The sequence below is a fragment of the Mizuhopecten yessoensis genome, unplaced genomic scaffold, assembly GCF_002113885.1.
Source record: "Mizuhopecten yessoensis strain PY_sf001 unplaced genomic scaffold, ASM211388v2 scaffold11173, whole genome shotgun sequence".
Classification (NCBI taxonomy): domain Eukaryota; kingdom Metazoa; phylum Mollusca; class Bivalvia; order Pectinida; family Pectinidae; genus Mizuhopecten; species Mizuhopecten yessoensis.
Genome location: NW_018408916.1, coordinates 2,264,258 through 2,284,771, shown reverse-complemented (window position 1 = coordinate 2,284,771; position 20,514 = coordinate 2,264,258). Strand labels below are relative to the sequence as shown.

The 20,514-nt window shown below is 34.5% G+C and overlaps 1 protein-coding gene across 3 annotated transcripts in view; it reads left to right on the top strand.

Moving 5' to 3' along the window:
* The window catches only part of LOC110467381 (mucin-17-like), a 41,496-nt gene extending 23,930 nt beyond the window's left edge, over positions 1-17,566 (top strand). For all 3 annotated transcript variants that reach the window (XM_021524505.1, XM_021524503.1, XM_021524504.1), the window contains 21 exons: positions 1,213-1,344; positions 1,645-1,788; positions 2,114-2,310; positions 2,531-2,658; positions 3,102-3,168; positions 3,444-3,526; positions 3,808-3,914; positions 4,298-4,420; positions 4,928-5,029; positions 5,410-5,514; positions 5,980-6,095; positions 7,655-7,693; positions 8,104-8,167; positions 8,550-8,656; positions 8,953-9,097; positions 9,952-10,029; positions 10,707-10,822; positions 11,607-11,693; positions 11,942-12,020; positions 12,382-12,557; positions 13,293-17,566. In XM_021524505.1, the coding sequence (XP_021380180.1) occupies positions 1,213-1,344; positions 1,645-1,788; positions 2,114-2,310; positions 2,531-2,658; positions 3,102-3,168; positions 3,444-3,526; positions 3,808-3,914; positions 4,298-4,420; positions 4,928-5,029; positions 5,410-5,514; positions 5,980-6,095; positions 7,655-7,693; positions 8,104-8,167; positions 8,550-8,656; positions 8,953-9,097; positions 9,952-10,029; positions 10,707-10,822; positions 11,607-11,693; positions 11,942-12,020; positions 12,382-12,557; positions 13,293-13,455 (2,358 nt within the window). In that variant the 3' untranslated portion in view covers positions 13,456-17,566. The remainder of the gene's footprint in view (positions 1-1,212; positions 1,345-1,644; positions 1,789-2,113; positions 2,311-2,530; positions 2,659-3,101; positions 3,169-3,443; positions 3,527-3,807; positions 3,915-4,297; positions 4,421-4,927; positions 5,030-5,409; positions 5,515-5,979; positions 6,096-7,654; positions 7,694-8,103; positions 8,168-8,549; positions 8,657-8,952; positions 9,098-9,951; positions 10,030-10,706; positions 10,823-11,606; positions 11,694-11,941; positions 12,021-12,381; positions 12,558-13,292) is intronic.
* The last annotated feature ends 2,948 nt before the right edge of the window (positions 17,567-20,514 follow it).

The following is a 20,514-nucleotide window of genomic DNA, read 5'->3' as shown; positions in this document are numbered from 1 at the left end:
TAGGTATCACTTAAATGGATTCTCCATATCTTTTATGCCTAATGATATTTAAAAGTGAAAATGTGAGAATTTCTTTTTTCTCAATTTACTTAGTTTGAATGAAATTCTCTGGGGGAATATTTTAAATATACAAGATTGTTTTTAATTAGAGATCAATTTATTGCTTTAAATGTGCCTTTTTCTTTTGGGTCGGTTACCAAGTATCTTGAGTTTATTTTATTTTGGTGCTTTGTGAATAGTTGTCATAATTTCATGGTTTTGATTACATTAGCATGTGCATGATGTGTTGAAATTTGGTCTCGGTAGCATACTGAAAGTTAATTTGTTGACAAAATTTAAGTTTATCAGTGATCAATTACATTATCTTTAGTCTATTCACTTTGCTAAACCAGTTTCAATTCATTGCTGGAATTTAACCACTAGATATGTTGGAACCACACATTTTTAAATTGCTTGTCGCAAAATGGTAGTCCAAGTAAAGTATTACTTTTTTTCACCAACTGGATTGAGAATTGTTTCCCCTGATTTCCATGTAAGTAGTTTGGTGATTTTTTTAATCTTTGTTAAATAAATGAGAAATGACTCCTTACTGAGATTGTTATAGCCAGTACTCCCTTCAGCATAAATGCTTAAAGTACAGTGTTTAAAAATAAACTGTTGTTTAGATGTGTTTGTACCCGTATACCATGCTGATTACATTTCAGACACTTTTCACTTATCCAGAGAACATTTTGATGACATGAGATAATTGGCATGATTCAATGGTCAATCTAGAAATAGACATTTATTTGTACATTTCCATCAGTATTTGTCTCAAAGTTCTCAATTTTTCCCAAATTTCCATCTAGTTAGATTAAAATTCTCCCCATTCAAAACTTTATTTGGTTTCATGAATTTTTCATGGAATTGATAAGTGTTGATATAACTTTACCCATTGAAATTCCATTCAGAATAAATATTAAGTAAACCAAATTATGTTAAAAAAACCCCACCTTTGAATATATTTTCCAATAATTTTATAAAGTGTATTGTTAGAATTATTATCTAAAATTGCATTTGTACAATGTAAATACAGGAGTATACCCCTAGATGTTTTAAGATAGCATTCCTCTTTTCAGAAGGAGAGTTTTTTTCTCTCTCTGAAACTTTATCCATGAGAACAATCCATTATATTTTGTATAAAAATATGTTAACAATTGTTTGTTCCTGTAGGCTCCACCAGGCCCCACCCCGCCAGACAAGGACATCATCCCTCTGTGTTGCTGTAAAATCAATGGTGCTAGTTTTAAAAAGCTTGGGTGTAGTACAACGTACTGCCAAGCTCTCGACTCCATCGATGGAAAGGTAAGGGCTGTGAACTGTGTACATAGCTTCATTTTCATGAACACTTGTTTTCAAAATCTTCGGATGATTTCTTCTTTAGAGCTCAAATGTGTAAAGGGATGTCAATCACTATACATATTGTGTAGTCTCTTGTTGAATAATGTGTTTCTGTTATATTCACAGACATATGAAAATCACAATTTATTCACGATATTTGAGACATACATATTTTTTTTTACTGAACCAGAACCAAACAATGACCAAGATTAAATTGTTATTCATGACATCAAAGATTTCATAGTGATGCTCTCCCTTTTCCAGGTGATGGGTTGCTGCAATAAGGTGACAAGTTCCCAGCTGGTTCGGCCAGGAGTCAAGATACCGTTCATGGCTTTGTGTGAGGCTCACCGTAAACGGTTACGACTACACCAGTGCTGTCCTGGCTGTGGTCACTTCTGTACACAGGTATGTCCTGTACTTTGATACAGTTACCGCCACACCAGTGTTGTTCTGGCCGTCGTGGCTGTTGGACAAAGGTACATCCATCCGGCATAATGTATACAATAAATTCTCTTCAGATCACTAATCAGGATTCAGTATTCACATTGGCAATATCCCCTATTTCATTCTGAAGGGAAAATTTTACAAAGCAATCTATTTGCTGTCAGTGTTACCCTATACATATTACAAAATCTAAGGAAAAAGATTGACCCAGTGCTGTTTCAATATCAAGTTATTTTACTGTTGTAAAAAGAACTACAGTGCTTAACAACTTTTGTGTCTGTTTCAGGGCAAGTTTTACCATTGTAGGAAGGAGGGGGCTGTATCAGTCCACCACTTCCACAAGCAATGCCAAGTCCTGAAGGGAGGAAAGTACTACTGTCCCCACTGTGGGGAGGAGTCGCAGCAGTTTGAGGTGTCCTTGTCGTTAGAGGAACCTGGTACGGAAAGTCTAACGGATGAGAAACCCAACGCCAGGGCAGCTCAGTAAGTACACAGTGGATTTGTATTGATCTTGGGGCGCTATACTACAAAAAATAAATTCTGTGCATTAATGCTAAATTGAAATGCAATTAAGGCTGAAGTTGTTCGATAGCTATTTCAGGAATAAATATATTGCATATGAGCAAAGCAAAATTTAATTTAGAATAGCCCTGATTGGTTTGTATGTTTGTATTTAATTTGCCCAAAATTCTGTCATTTTCAGTATAAACAGAGCCAAGATGTCCATCCACGCCAACACATACAGATCATTCCTGAAGCCAGACAAAGATCCAAGTGAAGATCAGATAACTGCCTCTCATAAACTATCTAATGAAAGGACACTGTCTACAGGTAAAATGGATGATTTATCTGTCATCGTATGTCCAAAAATAAAGTAAATTGATGGTATATCTCAGAAAAATTAATATCAAAATGTAAATGTATGACATACATAGACCTATCAGTTGGAATTAGAAGTAGGGGACACAACCAAGTCCTAGGTTTTGAACACTTAATTTTACTGAAGGACTCAATTCAATACCTTTTTAAGGAATTGAGAATAAATATATCCTTTGCTAAATAAAACACTCAAGAAAAAGGATATGATATATTTAAAAGATACATTCAAAATGAGGTATCTTAGAACCAGGTTGATCAAATGTCCGACGTATGACATATTTTATCCAGAAGCATGCCTAAGTGGATATAACAAAGTTTGACTACATTTAAAACTGTTTTCTTCAATAATAGAACAACATTATCAACCAATACTTGTATTATGTATGTTTGTTTAGGAGGAGTCCCCATTGGACCTGATAAGAATGCCCTAGAAAAGGTCATTAACAGCTTAGCTATGGAGAGGTACATATATACATACTTCAAGATTCATCTTGTCACTTCATACAATTTCACATGGATTCAAACCAAACAGGTTTTGCTTTTTCATTTGATGCAACATTAAGAAAAAATTCCAATAACTATGATTTGTATTCCTTTGACATTGCAATGTTAAAAGTTCCAATATAAGATGTATACACCATAGCAAGTAGAAATCGGAAGAACATCCATGATAATGCACATCAATAACTGATGATTTGCCATTCTGTATGCTTAAATGTGAATTTTATTTTCCACAGGCCATTGAAATACCGTAAATTGCCTAAATCTATGTACAACCCAGCATATGAGGGCGACTTGGAAAAGATCATCTACATGATAGGTAAATTCTGAATATTATAGTTGACGAAATCAGTCTTGTCATTTACAGAAATATCTACAAATTCATCTTTCTTACTAACATTTCAGATATCTAATGTAGGTTATATAAGAAATGTATATTACATCATATGTGCTGTATTTAATTTCAATTTTATGTATAGGTATATATATCCATTGTTGTTGATAAGACAGGTCTTTAGTCGGTCGTTTTTGAGTAGATTGTCAGTATAATAACTTATATAACTTACAGTCGGTCTTACCTGTTGTGTTGTTATATTACAGTGGATGGTTTTGAGCCGGATGAGAAGTATGAGGATTTTGACAACCAGACCTCGTTACATGCTGCAGCTATTGGTGGTAGTCTACCCATTGTTCATCTGCTTGTACAGGTAAGTCATTGTATATTGTAACTAGGTGGACCAGAAATTTGTAGACATATGACTAATGCTCAGAAATCTTTGTATCAAATATAACAATGTTAGATCAGGCTCTTGTGCCCCAGTGTTGACATTTCAGTGTGATGAAACTTGTGACCCTTCAGAGGCACCAACAGCTGTGACCATTGCTGTTTTGAAAACATAAAACCACAAATAAACAATACAAAACCATACTTAATGTTTTATATAGAGATAATGAAAACCCTTTTTTGTGTTGAAATTCTGGGACAAAGTGAAAGACAATTACAGCTCAATGTGAGAAGGGAGACAAATCCTGCTTGCATTGGAAAATTAACAAATAGACTGGTGATATTACTCTTTTCTATTTTGTACAGGCAGGGGCATCAATCCACAGAATAGACAAGGAGATGAAGACCCCAATGATGTATGCAGCAGAAAACAACCATATCAATATTGTTCAGTACTTCCTCAAGATGAACGCTGATGTTACGCTAAGGGTACGATATCTACCTTTCACTTTACCTGGGCAGAAAAGCTGAATTCTTCATTAAATATCAGATCAATGAAACAGTTTTCAAACTGACAAATTGCGTTTTTGTGGACTGTTTTTCTGGTGATTGTTCATGCTATTTAAAAATAGAATACCGGGTAACAACAGAAACATTTCAAAATTTCAAGTTTTTTGAAGATTTTAAAACGCTGTAATATCAGAAATCCCTCTACAAATGTTGTTAAAGGATTGAATGATACAAAAAGCTACAGATCCTTTGGTATACAGGAAAGTCTGTCTAAACTGAATGCCAGGACTAATATTTCCATTCAGTTATACAAGACTTTCAGGTTACATAGATTCTAAATATAGAAATGTATGTCCTTGAACCTACATGTAATATGAGATGTGTACAGACTTATCCAGGGTTCAGATTTGACGGTTTCACTTGTTAGTATTTCTATACAATATTTATACAGAAAGGGACGTATAATGATGTTGTTAACTGTTACAGGCTGAAGATGGTATGACCGTGCTACATTACGCCGCCAAAGCCGGCCACGTAGGAGTAATCAAATTACTCCTGGAGGCGGACAAGATCGACATCAATGTTCAGGTAATTAAATCAAATGTATAGTGGTTGCTGTGGGGATTAAATGATCGTCCATTAAGTCATGTCAGGTTTGTGTAAACTTGTACAGTGAATCCTGTCTAATCTGACAAACTGTGGGACACACCATATTGGTTGGGTAACAGAGGGTGTTGGAATACACAGGTTTCACTAGAAATGAGATCACAGCATTGTGTTTTATAAGACAGGATGTTGGAACACTTAAGGGTGAAACAGGTTACACTGCATTTGATATTGAGCTTCAAACCGTTTATAGCTTGAAGAAAAACATTTGTACTTTGATAAAAGTTGCTTTTATATGAAGTGTCTCTGGTCATTAAGAAGAATCTGTTCTCAATCATTTCATTATTTTAAATTCGTTCCAGGATGATGGTGGGTGGACGCCAATTATTTGGGCATCAGAACACAGATATGTGAATGCTGTCAAATACCTAGTGAAGAATGGTGCTGATCCGAACCTCAAGGACAAGGTAGGATCTGTTTGAATGTAGATTGCATATGACATTGATACCTTAGCCTTAAACTGATAGCTTTGGAAGTTTAAAAACCCCCACCAATGCTGAATTTTCCATCCATTTTGAAGATTTTACCTACTTTTCGAAACGTTTCCCTTCATTTTATTGGATTAGTTCAAGATAAAAAATAAACGACAATAAGATTTGGCTAACATTTACATATAACACAAATTCACATGCATATACCATATGCTTCCTTACAAAAAAGCAGTATTATATGTTTCTGTGGATGAGGTGTTAAGGGAAGTGTACATTACTGTGTTTTGATGATATTTACTCAGTAAGGAAGAGGAATCAACACCTATCAATACAGCCTAATTCTGCCAACACAGCTTACCTCATGTCAAGCTGGCTGGTTCAGAAAAGTAGACTAATTTGAAAAAATGAAACGTGAATGTGTTGTGTATGTATTGTCAACAGGAGGAGAATACAAGTCTACACTGGGCCGCCTTCTCTGGTAGTGTGGACATCGCCGAAATATTTTTGAACGCAGGCTGTGATTTAGAGACTCCAAATGAACATGGAGACCGTCCATTGTAAGTGGATTGTTCTCCAGTGTATGTGAATTGTATAATAATCTAATTATGACCTGATCAAGTGGACTGTAATCAACACATATAAATAACTAAAGTTCATTAACTCATTCACTCCTGAAATTTTAGAATGAACTATTCCAACCTTTGAATTGGAAGAGTTCAAATGTGTCTTCAGGGGTGAATGAGTTAGTCCAACTTTGATATCACTATGGAGTTCATTTTCAATTATTGCATTGTTCGAAAAAAGTTTCTTTCAAACCATGTCAAAGATATTTATTAAAAGAAAATCCCTATGTAGAGCAAAGATATACCAAATGGAGATATAACCACCTGTAATATATTAACCCAAGATAGTTTGATGGTCTTTCCTTGGTTTTGTAGTACATTTTCTTTGTTGTGGTATTTATTCATGTGGGATGGTGGTTTGAGCGAACACATCTTTAGTGCCTTTGAGTAATTTCCTTGAGATAAGTGCAGTTGAAATACAGATGCTGGATACTTCTAATAACACCTTGAATAAGATTTTATAAAATAGACAGAATTCATTTATTGTCATTGTGATGTCAGAAGTGCATAGAGCTTCTCTACACCCTTGGGGTTTGGGTTTGACAAAGAAATCGCTCACAGCTCAAATTGGTGACAACTCTAAAAGATGGGAGAAAAAGTTGTCTTACAACAATATTTGCGTAATATGTGAACTTGCTCTCTTCCAAAGTGTTACTTTACATATCTAAAATGTTTGTTATTAAAAATGTAATCTGCATTTATATAATAGGTTATTGTGTGGGCTAAACATGTTACCGTATCTGTTGTTTTTAAAAATGTAATCTGCATTAGGTTATTGTGTGGGCTAAACACGTACCGTATCTGTTGTTTTTTAAAATGTAATCTGCATTAGGTTATTGTGTGGGCTTAACACGTACCGTATCTGTTGTTTTTAAAAATGTAATCTGCATTAGGTTATTGTGTGGGCTAAACATGTTACCGTATCTGTTGTGTTTAAAAATGTAATCTGCATTAGGTTATTGTGTCGGCTAAACATGTTACCGTATCTGTTGTGTTTAAAAATGTAATCTGCATTAGGTTATTGTGTAGGCTAAACATGTTACCATATCTGTTGTTTTTAAAAATGTAATCTACATTAGGTTATTGTGTCGGCTAAACATGTTACCGTATCTGTTGTGTTTAAAAATGTAATCTGCATTAGGTTATTGTGTGGGCTTAACACGTACCGTATGTGTTGTTTTTAAAAATGTAATCTGCATTATGTTATTTTGTGGGCTAAACATGTTACCGTATCTGTTGTGTTTAAAAATGTAATCTGCATTAGGTTATTGTGTGGGCTCAACACGTACCATATCTGTTGTTTTTAAAAATGTAATCTACATTAGGTTATTGTGTCGGCTAAACATGTTACCGGATCTGTTGTTTTTAAAAATGTAATCTGCATTAGGTTATTGTGTGGGCTCAACACGTACCATATCTGTTGTTTTTAAAAATGTCATCTGCATTAGGTTATTGTGTGGGCTAAACATGTTACCATATCTGTTGTTTTTCAGACACATAGCAGCACGACAAGATCACTATGAGTGTGTAGTGTAAGTATACCATACTCCATTTACACCAATATGTAGGGTGTCTGGTTTTATATGCAACATCAGGATTCACCATTATTAAACTACAAATGCGGAATGTCTTAAATAATTTTCCCCAACGATGTACATGCTGGGATTTTTCCAAAGCTTCTGCATATTTCTCTTTGACAGTAAGGTTAAATATCAAGAAAGACTTTATTTTGGAGATCAGAAACAGGCCACTTGTGTATCACCAAAATTTAGTATTTCAATATTATTTTATGAAGTTGAATTACTTTAAACTTCAAAATTGAAGATGCTGATAATTTCTTATGGTACTGGTACGTTTGAAAATACGAATAAATGTTACTTAGTAGTGAAAGTTAATTATACCTATAAAATCACTTATCATGAGCCATGTTTACGTTTTGCAGGTTATTCTTAGCTCGTGGTGCAGATGTGGAAGCAAAAAATAACGAAAATGAAGTGCCTATCCAGGTATGGTTGTGATAATATCTGTGTATGTTGTACTTGAAGAGGTCATGTTTATATATATAATGTAGTGGAATCTCATCATTTCTTCAGATAAGTTTTGACACTTCAATCCTACAAGTTAGGTTAATAATGAGTTTGTTCATATGTTTCTTTGAATAAGGTGTTGAAGCAAGTGTAAATTTCTTTGCATTGATGATATTTAACTATCTGGAAAAAATGAAAAGGTTGAACATTTGCCGTTTGTAAAAATGCAGCTGGATTGACAAAGGGAAATAACTCATATAGTAGGAATGACTCCCAAATCACCACGTGTCCGACAGTGAATTTCCACTGCAATTAAATCACAAACAGCCATATACTTACATGATATATTTCTTCCTTTCAGTGTTGTCTAAATGAAAATAGTCCTGTGTGGCTGGCTCTTAGAGTTAACAAACAGCTGAAGGGTTTTGCTGCGGCCAGAATGGGCAGACCAGAGAGGTTGATCCATAGGTAATACACAGACAAATGTTGCATCTGACCTAATAGATTTTACATAAATCACCTAATCCCCCCACCTCCCCACCCATCCCCCACCACCAGCACCACCAAAAACAAAACAAAAATCATCAGAATTATTATCTTATTGCTTCATTTATTCAATACAATCATGCAATCAGTTTTGTATCTTAATTCAACTTATCAATCATAAAATAGGAACTTATTTCTATACAAAATGACGTATTAATATAGAAGGTGACCGTTATTGACTTCTAACTTAACTCAATGCTTTAATTTTGCTGTTAAAGGGACGTGTCAATGGGCAGAGAAAACATTCCAATAGCGGTGGTGAATGGTGCCGACGACGACCCCATACCCACAGATTTCCAGTACATCACGGAGAATGTGGAAACAGCGGATCTAAACATCAACAGGACCATCAGTAGTTTACAGGTAGGTCTAGAGTCCCAAAACATACTCACCACTACTAAGTTAGGGGGAATACTGTGATCAGGTTGTCAGTCACTTAACACAATCCTGTCCATCCAAAGCCCTTTAAACTTGGTAGATGTGTATGTCAAGCTATTACATTGATACCACATGTTTTGTTAGAGCTATTGCTCTGTTGTTCTTGATCATTAAAGTCCTGAACAGAAAATTAGTACCTCGTAAAATATCAAGTTAACCCTTAGGCTGCTACGTGCCGCAATAGTGGTTTCGAAAAGTCCGTCCGTCAGTGCTACGCACCACAATAGTGGAGCGCGGTCTATTACCACCTGTACAGGTATATACTGAAGCAACTTTGGAATTGAAAACGTTAATATAAACTAGAAACAATAACGAACAATTTTCCTTTAACTTTTATTCACATATAACAAATATTTTTCAAGTTATGCGCATTTGAAAACTTAAGTTAATTAATTTATATTTCAATAATTAATTCAGCAGTGGCGTCCCTTTACATAGAAATCAATGTAGCAGCCTAAGGGTTAATTCCTTTGTAATATATGGTAAGGTTAATGAACATATTTAGTTTTACATGTCCATCAAACACACTGTTCTTATGATTTTGTTTTTCTCAAAGAGCACACATATATATTGAATTGAAGAGTTGGGGTAGTTCAAATTTCTTACCTGGTAAAAATTGTCTGTGCTCTAAATGGGAAAAATCACAACTTAAAACAGTTTTCTTCTGTTTACACACATGGTTCTTCATTATCTTACATTCAAATGTTATGATGTAATTTGAGCTGAAACCTAAGTAGTGTGTACATGCTTGTTAATCGTGTATTGTTTATGTCTTACAGAGTTGCCGATGTTCTGATAATTGCTCTTCCATGTTCTGTGTATGTGGACGCAACAGTGTCAAATGCTGGTATGACCGGGTAAGCAATTCACCCAACCTCCAATAAAACAAAATCATACTGCATGTCTGTGACATATGTATTCCATCTTAAAGTGTAGACACTATTGCACACAAAAAAATAAAAATAAATAGATAATATAGAAAGTTTGATGGCTGGTGACTTCAAAAAATTACTGTAGATATAGGATTGTTGTATGTTTATTCTGAGAGAGATAAGCACAGATAACCACTTAATAAAAGTTCTTATGTATCAGAAACAAAACATTAATATCGTTAGCCCTAGCCTGTTTGATAATCTGGTCCTCAGGCATGCAATAATACTGGTATCTCACTGAAATAAAAGACATATCTTTCAAATTGCAACCCCCCACCCCTTCAATTTTATGCAAACAGTTAAAACTTATGTACCTACAAGACTACTGCTAAAAATGAAAAGGCAATTGTCCCATTCATTTATATAATTTGAAATTTAAACTGAATTTATTTTACAACAATTGGGGGAAAATCAAGCTCTATCATCTTGGTGAAAGGAGAGTACCCTATCCCTTGAACCACTTAACTACCCTTATTTAAATGATTGCATACAGTTGAGCTTTGTTAAAACTAACTTTATATGTTATTAAACTTTTTATGAATTCAGTATTTGAATTTTCTTTTGCAATTGAGAGTTTAGTTAATTGAATTCTATCTTTGTAGGGTTGTCGACTGTTGCCAGACTTCAACATGCTGGAGCCACCATTAATATTTGAGTGCAACAAGGGCTGTCGGTGTTGGAGCACTTGTAATAATCGTGTTGTCCAGATGGGAATAGCGTAAGCTACTATTTACTTCCATCAGAAAAAATATTCTTGTCAATTATAAATTGTATGCTTTAACCATTATCTTCTCCAGCATTTGCACAAATGTTCAGCCAATTATGCCAATAACTGATTTTGGTCTCTTCAGTGTAATGTAATACATTTCGAGAATATAACAGTCTGCTGATCAAAGAAATATGGCATAAGTGGATACAGCATAGCATGGGAGATAATTAGGAACTGTTAGACTCTGAATGAGCAATTATCTCCCTTTCAGTGTGACATCCTATTCGACTTTTTGACTAAAAATGTATGGTTGATTTTTTGGTCGTATTCTCTTATATATCTATCTGACTTGAAGCATTTCATGTAGTGTCAAGAAATAGCATGATAAAACAAGAGGAAATCAGACATTTTTTTTAACAAAGGTTCTGAAACATCCACATTCTTCAGGAAAAATGCTTTTAAACACCATCAGTTTCTCCAGATTAAGAAAGGTTTTGATTCCCAAAATTCCTAGAAAAAATTCTTGATTGGACTTTGGTTAATGATTATATCTGCTGTAAAATTTCTTTAAACACACTTAAATCCAGTGTAACTTAACTTAGTACACCAACAATATATGCTATAGTAAACTAAAAGAAATTTTGATCAGCACAATGATACTTTAGCAAAATATTCAAAGCACAGTAAGTAACGTAACAAGATCACCACAAAGATAAGTAATTAAGTATGTACGTTTACAACTTTACAGGGTTCTGAGTTGAATATATATCTTACTGACTGTTTTGTATGACAGGAGTCGACTACAGATGGTGAAAACTAACGGCCGTGGCTGGGGCGTCAAATCACTGCTAGATATACCAAAGGGCATGTTTATCTGCGAGTGAGTACAGCTGCATGTTGATTATCCTGCATAACCTTTGTTATTTCATTAATATTTTTAAGGAAATTAACTGGAGTTGATTACTTCAAACGTTTTTATTATAATAGTAAAAGAAATCTCAAAATTATGTTCCTTTTCTATAATTGAAATCTAGATTTTGATAATATTTTCAAACTTTTTGATTTTGATTTTTTTTTTTTCACGTCAAGAAATATCATGGATTATCATCTTTTTGCTTTTCCCTGCAGGTATATTGGTGAGCTCATCTCAGATTCAGAAGCTGACAGTAGAGAGGATGATTCTTATCTATTTGACCTGGACAACAGGGTATGTAGACGAAAGTTCAAGATTATTTGTTGTATTAAACACATCTATTTAACATAGAAATGCAGTTTCTTTTTAAATGTGGAAAACAATTTCAATAACGAAATATCTTGAAAATAAGTTCCTAATAAAATTAGTAGTTTGGCTACAGAAACATTAATGGTATTGACCAGCTTTGAATTCTAATAAATAATTATGTCGATAATATTTAGCTTAATACTGATTAATTGTCTGCTTCAAGTGTATTGTTGTCTTTTTGTATGGAGAACAAAATTAAGAGCAGCTGAAAAGTTCGCTTTGGGGAGATGTCACTGTTCAAAAAGAGAGAGAAAAAAATAATTGAATCTGTTATTTTATTTTATAGGATGGAGACACTTACTGTATTGATGCACGTCGTTATGGTAACATCAGCCGCTTTGTCAACCACCTTTGTGAGCCGAACCTGATCCCTGTCAAGGTGTTTGTGGAGCATCAGGACCTGCGCTTCCCTCGCATCTGTTTCTTCTCTTCGCGTGACATCAAAGCAGACGAGGAGCTTGGGTCAGTAACAAGTGTGGATATTACCAGGGGATGTTGTATAATGGGATATCTTGCTTTAGTGCTGGTGATATGTCCATGTTCATCTGCACTTACCTCTTCTTGGACAGATTTTGCAGATATAGCCCATCTAAAAATAAGCCCTTCTTGAATACAATGAACTAATAATTTTGGTGTGAAATATATGCTGTGTTGATTAATTTTTCATTAGAAATTATAATTTAAATGTTACATGTTACTGTTTGTAAATGACAGATTTGAAAAACATTTTGCAAATTTTGTAAAAGTTACACCAGAAATGGATAAATTAGAGGGGCCCTTTTTGTGACTGCACACTCACAATTATTTGTTTACTCCCCTTTAAGGGTCAGGCCACCATGATTTATCACAGGTATAACTTTATATTTTGCTTTCCGGCTGGAGAGACTAGACCCCAGGTATTAGAACCTGTCTCCAGCAAGCTAAGAATAATAAGACAGATATTAATTAGGTTATACTAGAAATTTTCCTGTTTTATCTGAATGTTGATGTGATATTATATTATTATTACCTAAAGAAATGTGTGATTAATACTGTTTATGAGGACTCAGTATAGATATAATGAGGGGAAAAGGTGTAAAAACTTTTATTCAGAACTTCAGGTTTCATTGTACTTCATGCATTTTGAATATTTCTATTAAAACTGTTTACTTTAAATGGTTAGTACATGTTTTGATAATACATTCTATCCCTAAACAGGTTTGACTATGGCGAGAAGTTCTGGATGATTAAGTGGAAGCAGTTCACATGTGCCTGTGGCTCGCCCAAGTGTAAATATTCTAGTGAAACAATCCAGAAAACACTGGAGGACTATCGCCTCCGACATGAGGATGAAGGAACTGGAGAAGGTGGGACCACGTAATCGTGACGAGCGGGACCATTCATTAATCATAGACTTGGTCATATGTTATTAAATATGGAATGTTATTTTAATATAAACACAAATCCACTTCCTGATTCAAACTGGTATAAAGTCACAAGTGTGCTCACGAAAATGGTTGGGCTGTATACATGAAGTATGTGTCGACAAAAAAAGATAGTTTTATGCATGAAATGAAAACTTGGAATTAATTAGATTGATTGTTAAAAGGGCAGCTGTGTAAAGATTAAATAAATACTGTATAAATTACTGATGTGAGGCTAAATGGCCGTCTCATTGTCTCAATTCATTAAAAAAGGCAGATTTTTTTTCAAATATTGAATTTTACGACAAATGAACAATGATTATAGTTTATTAATGAAACTAATTTGATATAGAAACGAATACCATCAACTTGTACAGGAAATTGTAAAGGACCGACTATTAAAGATTAGTTTACAAGCTTTAGTATGATTTAGCTTTGTGGTATATATTTGCAGTTTTAGACATTTGGCCTGGTTTACCTATTGGTACAGTCGCTGAAGAATAAACCTGTGAACTGACCCTCTCTAGTACAAGTGGTCACTGTCCTTGACTAGTATCAGTGGTCAGTGACCTTCACCTTCTAATGTCAGTACATTACTGTCCTTGACTAGAACCAGTGGTCACTGTCCTTCCCCTCTATTATCAATGTTCACCAGATGACAAAGGTAAAAGTGCACCTGTTGTTAATAAATTGTCAGTCAATGTTTTGTGAGTTAAAGATGAAATAAATTGGTCTGCACATTTTATAAGTATCATTGTGTTCAATTACTGCACACCATGGTGTGTTATATACAATAGTAAAATGTGTGTGTGTACCACAATAGTTTATCAACATACTGTGTATGATGAATTGTCTCGTATATTTGCCACACCACATTTAGGTTCCGAGTTTCACTATTTAACTCATTCACCCCTGAAGACACATTTGAACTCTTCCAATTCATAGGTTGAAATAGTTCATTTATGAAATTTCAGGGGTGAATGAGTTAATACTGATCTGTCTAGCGCTGTCTTGGTGTTATTTATGTCTCAGCTATTGTTAGCTATGTATAATTATTGGGTGAAATTCTAAATGAAATTGGAATTAGTTATGTAGAGGGTAATATTAATATAACAATTAGAATTTATATTTTAACATATTTGTTTTGCTCTACTAATAATATTTTTAAGCCATGCCATTTTTTAATTAGTAAGCAAAGTTTATGTAAAAAATGATTCTGATATTGCTGTATGTTTGCACCTGGACATGTGAATTTGTGTTAATTGTGAAAAAACCCTAAACGAAAAGTGATGTGATACTATACACATTTTAATATCACAGGAAGAAACCGTATCAAATGAAACAGTGCTCAACTGTTGGTTCTAGAAAAGATAACATTGAACGAAATTCTCATTAAAAACTAAAGGTATTGTCTTCAGAAAACTTCCTTTAGGAAGGAAATGCTAGCCATTTCAAAGAGATCCCAATGTTTAGTGTATGTGGAAAAGCATATTTCTTTTTGAAGGTGTCAATATTTCAAGACCAAGATAATCGTGTATAAATTGCAAGTTGTATATAATTTATTTGTGCATACTTTTATTTTGTAAAAAGTGTTCACACATTTTATTTGTTGTAAGTATACCTGCTTGTTATATTAATAGGAAGATGATATGATAATCAACTTTAGCTAGTTCTAGAATACATATACAATACTTATACATCCTAGGGTCTGCTTTTGCATATTTCTACCATATACATTCTTTTGGCTTAAAAGAACGATTTGGTTATTTAATTTTATATAATAATTACATGACTAAAATGATTGTCAAAACTTCCGATTTGTTGTAAAATCAGATTCTTTGGAATTTTAATGTTTGATTGGAAAATGGATCGGAAATAACATTTTTGAAGAAATATTTTTTTTAATTGAAGTTCCAAGTAATCGCATTTACGTTCAATCAGGTGACGAGTTTCTGATATTGAACATGTTCCAGTGATGTTTTTGGAATAGAAAATAAGTTTTGAATTTTAGGTTTTTACATCTATAAGTATTTCAGTACTTAAGAAAAATTCACATGTAGAACATGAGAATTTGGGTAGTTGAAATTTGACAGTGAAATCTTAGTTTATCTGTCTTTGAATAAGCAAGTGTGATCGTATATTCTTGTATGTTGATGATAAATTTCACTCTGTTTCCACCATTCATTTGGGTGTATGACTTGACATTATATAAGGGGTCCTGCTCTGGTGACCTTTCCTTAAGGAATGTGGATTTTCCAACACTGCGGGCCAACAGTCATCCCAATCTATCACTAGTACTCGGCAGATAAATTACTTCAGCTAAAAGGCCACATACACCCGACACACACAAGGATAGACATTTATAAGTCGTCTTAAACTACATGGTAAGCAAAAGGTGTTATTCAGCCATCATTCAAATAAAAATAATTTTGGAAATTGTGTTTTCATTATCTTAAAGATAAACATGCGACATATTGGCATTTCATGATGGACTATTATTATATTGTATATAGAAGTACTATTTGTACGAGGCTGGTATCATTTTAATAAACATGTATGATTTCTGTTGTATTTTACTAGCCATAGAGTGTATATATATTCAGACAATTGTATTAAGTATAGCTGTTTTAGCCAACTTTGTATCAGCTTAATTTTATTTTTTTTGGTTTTGTATCTAATCTGTCACTGTGTATAATTGTTTGTTTTACTCGCTCAGAACCCGTACAAGGGTTGATTTCTATTTACTGAACGAGAGTGCACGTCCAGATATTCCGGGCTGTAAGAGGTACTATGTTCAACACAATATTTATTGGTCCCTTGCACTGTAAGTTTATCTTAGGTTTAAAAGTCACATTCACAGCTTCTGGCATATTCAGCTGGATTGATGCGATAAAATGAAAGCTGAAATTATAATCACCCAATCCTAACAAGTATTATTCATCTTTATTCAAGCCTGCTTAACAATTTTGTTTCATTGGCCAACTTGCGTTTTGCCTTGGTAATTTTTCAAGAAATCGGGATAATATAGGGGTGTTTTGATATCAAGATATTACAAGCAGTGTAAGTGTATGTATTGACACAGATTAGATGTCAAAAAGCCTGCGTCCAAAAAGTCCTGAGGATAATTTGTTGTGAATAGGACAATAGCATTTGACAGGTGTATATTTAAGTGATTAGTGTTAACGAGTCTTGGAGTATAAGATGAAGGTAGCAGTCACATTACCCGAAGGTATAACTTTTATTCAATCTGAAAAACAAACTTTTTTTAAAGTTGCAATAACATTAAAACAAATATTTGATTCATTAAAAAAACCCACTGTTTCTTAAATTTTAAAATGATATTTGAGTTTCTTAAATAAAAGATGTTCTGTTTTGTGTAAAATAGATATCTTTTCAGATAGTGATGCACAAAAACTAATGGACAACAAAAGTATTGGTGCAATTAGGTGTTGAGGACTGACAGTGTTCAGATGGTCACTAGACAACCCTCTTCTATTGTGGGATAGTGACCCCCTTCTATCAGGTGGAAGAATGCTCCCACCTCCCTAAGTTAACATGTGGAATAGAGGTCCTAATATGAGGGAGATTGGCCCCCTCTTTAATATGTGGGAGAGCGGCCGCTAATTGTGGGATAGTTCCTACTTACATGTGGAATGAGGGATTGTTGCCCCTTTAACATATTGGAAAGCAGTCCTCCTTTTAACATGTGGGAAACTGAGTCCCCTTGTAAAATGTGGGACAGAGGGGGCCTTGGTAACATGTGGGAAAGAGGGGCCCCTTGTAACATGCGGGAAAGTTGGTCCCCTTGTAACATGTGGGAATGTGGGTCCCCTTGTAACATGTGGGAAAGTGGGTCCCCTTGTAACATACGGGAAAGTGGGTCCGCCTGTTACATGTAAGAAAATTGGCCCCATTATAACTTGTAAGATAATTGCCTTTCATTAACATTACTGAGGCCATAACATATGTGATGGTGCATGGGAGAGAGTGTTTTGTATGTACCCGTTTGTTTTTAACATCAACATGCATATGTTTCATTGTAAATAAAGTAGAATGAAAGAAAATAAATGACTTCATTATTTGTAATCCCGCCTTTGGGGGAAGCACATATTGGTGATATTCTGTCCATTGACCGTCCATCAACATTTGTCTTGCCTGCAGCTTCCTGACCTAAGTGTTCAATTAAATTTCATGAAATTTACAGAAGTATTCCTAACAGCAATCTCTGAGAAATCAGTCGAGGTCAAAGCTACAGAATCTGTACATGGTGATGAGTAAATAGTAGATTTGGCTTGTCCACAGGTTCCAAACCTAGGTTTTCAAACAAAGTAATAAAACATCAGTTCCTGACATCGTTATCTGGGGACCCCAGTTGAAAGTCACACGAGCAAAGCCATGGTCATAGCTACAGTCTATACAGGAATATTGGACATTAGATACTTGGCTAGTCTGAAGCTTCCTACTACTGTTTTAAGCCAAATATTATAAAACGTTCAGTATCATTTTTTTTGCGCAGCAACCTCAAACAATTCCTGTTAGAGCTATTTCTCAGAAGGTGCTTAAGGGATCTTTCAAAATTTTTCTTGAAGGTTCCCAAAAGTTCCTAGTTATGCATATTAAATATTGGGACTAATTACGAAACCAAGATGGCAGCCATCTTGAATTTAAGTGCTTCAGTCTGGAAGCACTATTTTGCAGGAGTGACGGTTCCCTATGGTTTCTTGTTATGCCTACTGAATATTGGGGCTGAATGAAAAACTAAAATGGTTGACTGTGGACGTAAATTGTGAACGTTTGTTATTGCTATTTCTCGCTAAATTGTGGAGGGATTTTTCTCAAATTTTATATGTAGGTTCCTCTACATTGTGCATGAACCAATAGTTGATCAAAGTAAACCATATTTTTTTCAACCCTGTTAACTTAACATCTCAGCAGCTTATGACATATAAAACATCAAGACTCTAGACCCTGTAGAACTTCAGAACAAGCTTTTCAAAGTTTGTTACACAAACAAAGTACATTTGAACTTTGATCCCTACCGAAAACCGAAAGAAGACCTTTGATACAAAAATATTTCTTAAGAAAAAGTTTCGCATTTTTGGTCTACATAGCATACCCAAATATGAAAGCAATGGCTTTATTCGTTTATTTGTTGTTGCAATAAGGGAAAACCCCGCATATGATGTCATAGCGGCCGTCATGGATTTGGGATCAAAACAGAAGTTATCGAAAACTTGATAGGTAGTCTGGGCAAACATAAATACCTATACTGGATGAAATCTACGTAGAAACATCAGATTAAAACGGTTGTGACATATGGTCGGCTTTTCAAAAACATCAAAGGATAAATTCAAAATGGCATTAGGTAAAATTATAGACAAACTGAAGACATCAAATTCATCAGGATGAAATGCCCTATCGACTACAAAAATCATTTGTTGGTGACCTTTGACCCAACAACGAGGATTTTTATTTGACCTTTTCTGTATTAACATGTCATGAGAAAAAGTTAACCCCGAAGAATGAATGCTGTATAATGAAGGGTTTTTGAGTAATCGTCATTTTAATAACTCAATTAAGAGATGACCTGGTAAACTCAAAATGCTTTCTACGAAAAATATGCGCATTGATGTCGTTCACATACAGTACCTGAATATAAAGTGAATCCATTAGAAAATATTCGAAATATTCCTGATCAAAGACATTTTTTTTTTAACATCTCACATTTATGAATATCAAAGGCCTGAATAAATAGATGACGTAATTTAACAGACTCCACACTTCACCACTGCATGGAAACTGAAAATAAGATTAAAAATAACACAAAACAACAGAAAGGAATACATTTGATTATATTTGAATTATAATAAAACATTTCATTTTTTCATTGTTTTCAATGTTACAATCTTGTGGATTAAATACTTATTTTAGACGCATGCCGTTTTAAACGTATCACTGGAGCTAACAACGGATGCTGCTTCGGTCTCAAAAATAGATGATCTGTTTATACTCATAACCATCGAATCATACTCTGTTCACTTCATATCCTCCTTAGCTGCGAAAGAAACAAAAATGAAAATAATAAAAGAAATCAAAATACCCTCCTCCCCAGATAATACACGACACGAGATCAGAACGCTGAAGTGACACTATAGTTTTAACTTTCACCTTTTCCCTCACTCCTTCCCTTTCTTCTTGCTTATTTTCTTATGTCAATTAGTATATTGTCTTCTATGTATATATGCTGAACTTTTTGTCATCGCGTGTAATATCTTTAGTTACTGTGTGTTGTATTATCGGGCGAGGGCCTAGTATGTTGTTATATCTTTTGTGTTACTGTGTGTTGTATTGTCGGGAGAGGGCCTAGTAAGTTGTTATGTCTTTTGCGTACTGTGTGTTGTATTGTCGGGGGAGGGGCTAGTAAGTTGTTATATCTTTAGTCACTGTGTTTTGTATTGTCGGGTGAGGGCCTAGTAAGTTGTTATATCTTTAGTCACTGTGTGTTGCAATGTCGGGAGAGGGCCTAGTAAGTTGTTATATCTTTTGCGTACTGTGTGTTGTATTGTCGGGAGAGGGCCTAGTAAGTTGTTATATCTTTTGCTTACTGTGTGTTGTATTGTCGGGAGAGGGCCTAGTAAGTTGTTAAATCTTTTGTGTTACTGTGTGTTGTATTGTCGGGAGAGGGCCTAGAAAGTTGTTATATCTTTTGCGTACTGTGTGCTGTATTGTTGGGAGAGGGGCGAGTAAGTTGTTATATCTTTAGTGTTATTGTGTGTTGTATTGTCGGCAGAGGGCCTAGTAAGTTATTATATCTTTTGTGTTATTGTGTGTTGTATTGTCGGGCGAGGGCCTAGTAAGTTGGTATATCTTTTGTGTTACTATGTGTTGTATTGTCGGGCGAGGGCCTAGTATGTTGTTATATCTTTAGTTACCGTGTGTTGTATTGTCGGGTGAGGGCCTAGGAAGGTGTTATATCTTTAGTGTTACTGTGGGTTGTATTGTTGGGAGAGGGCATA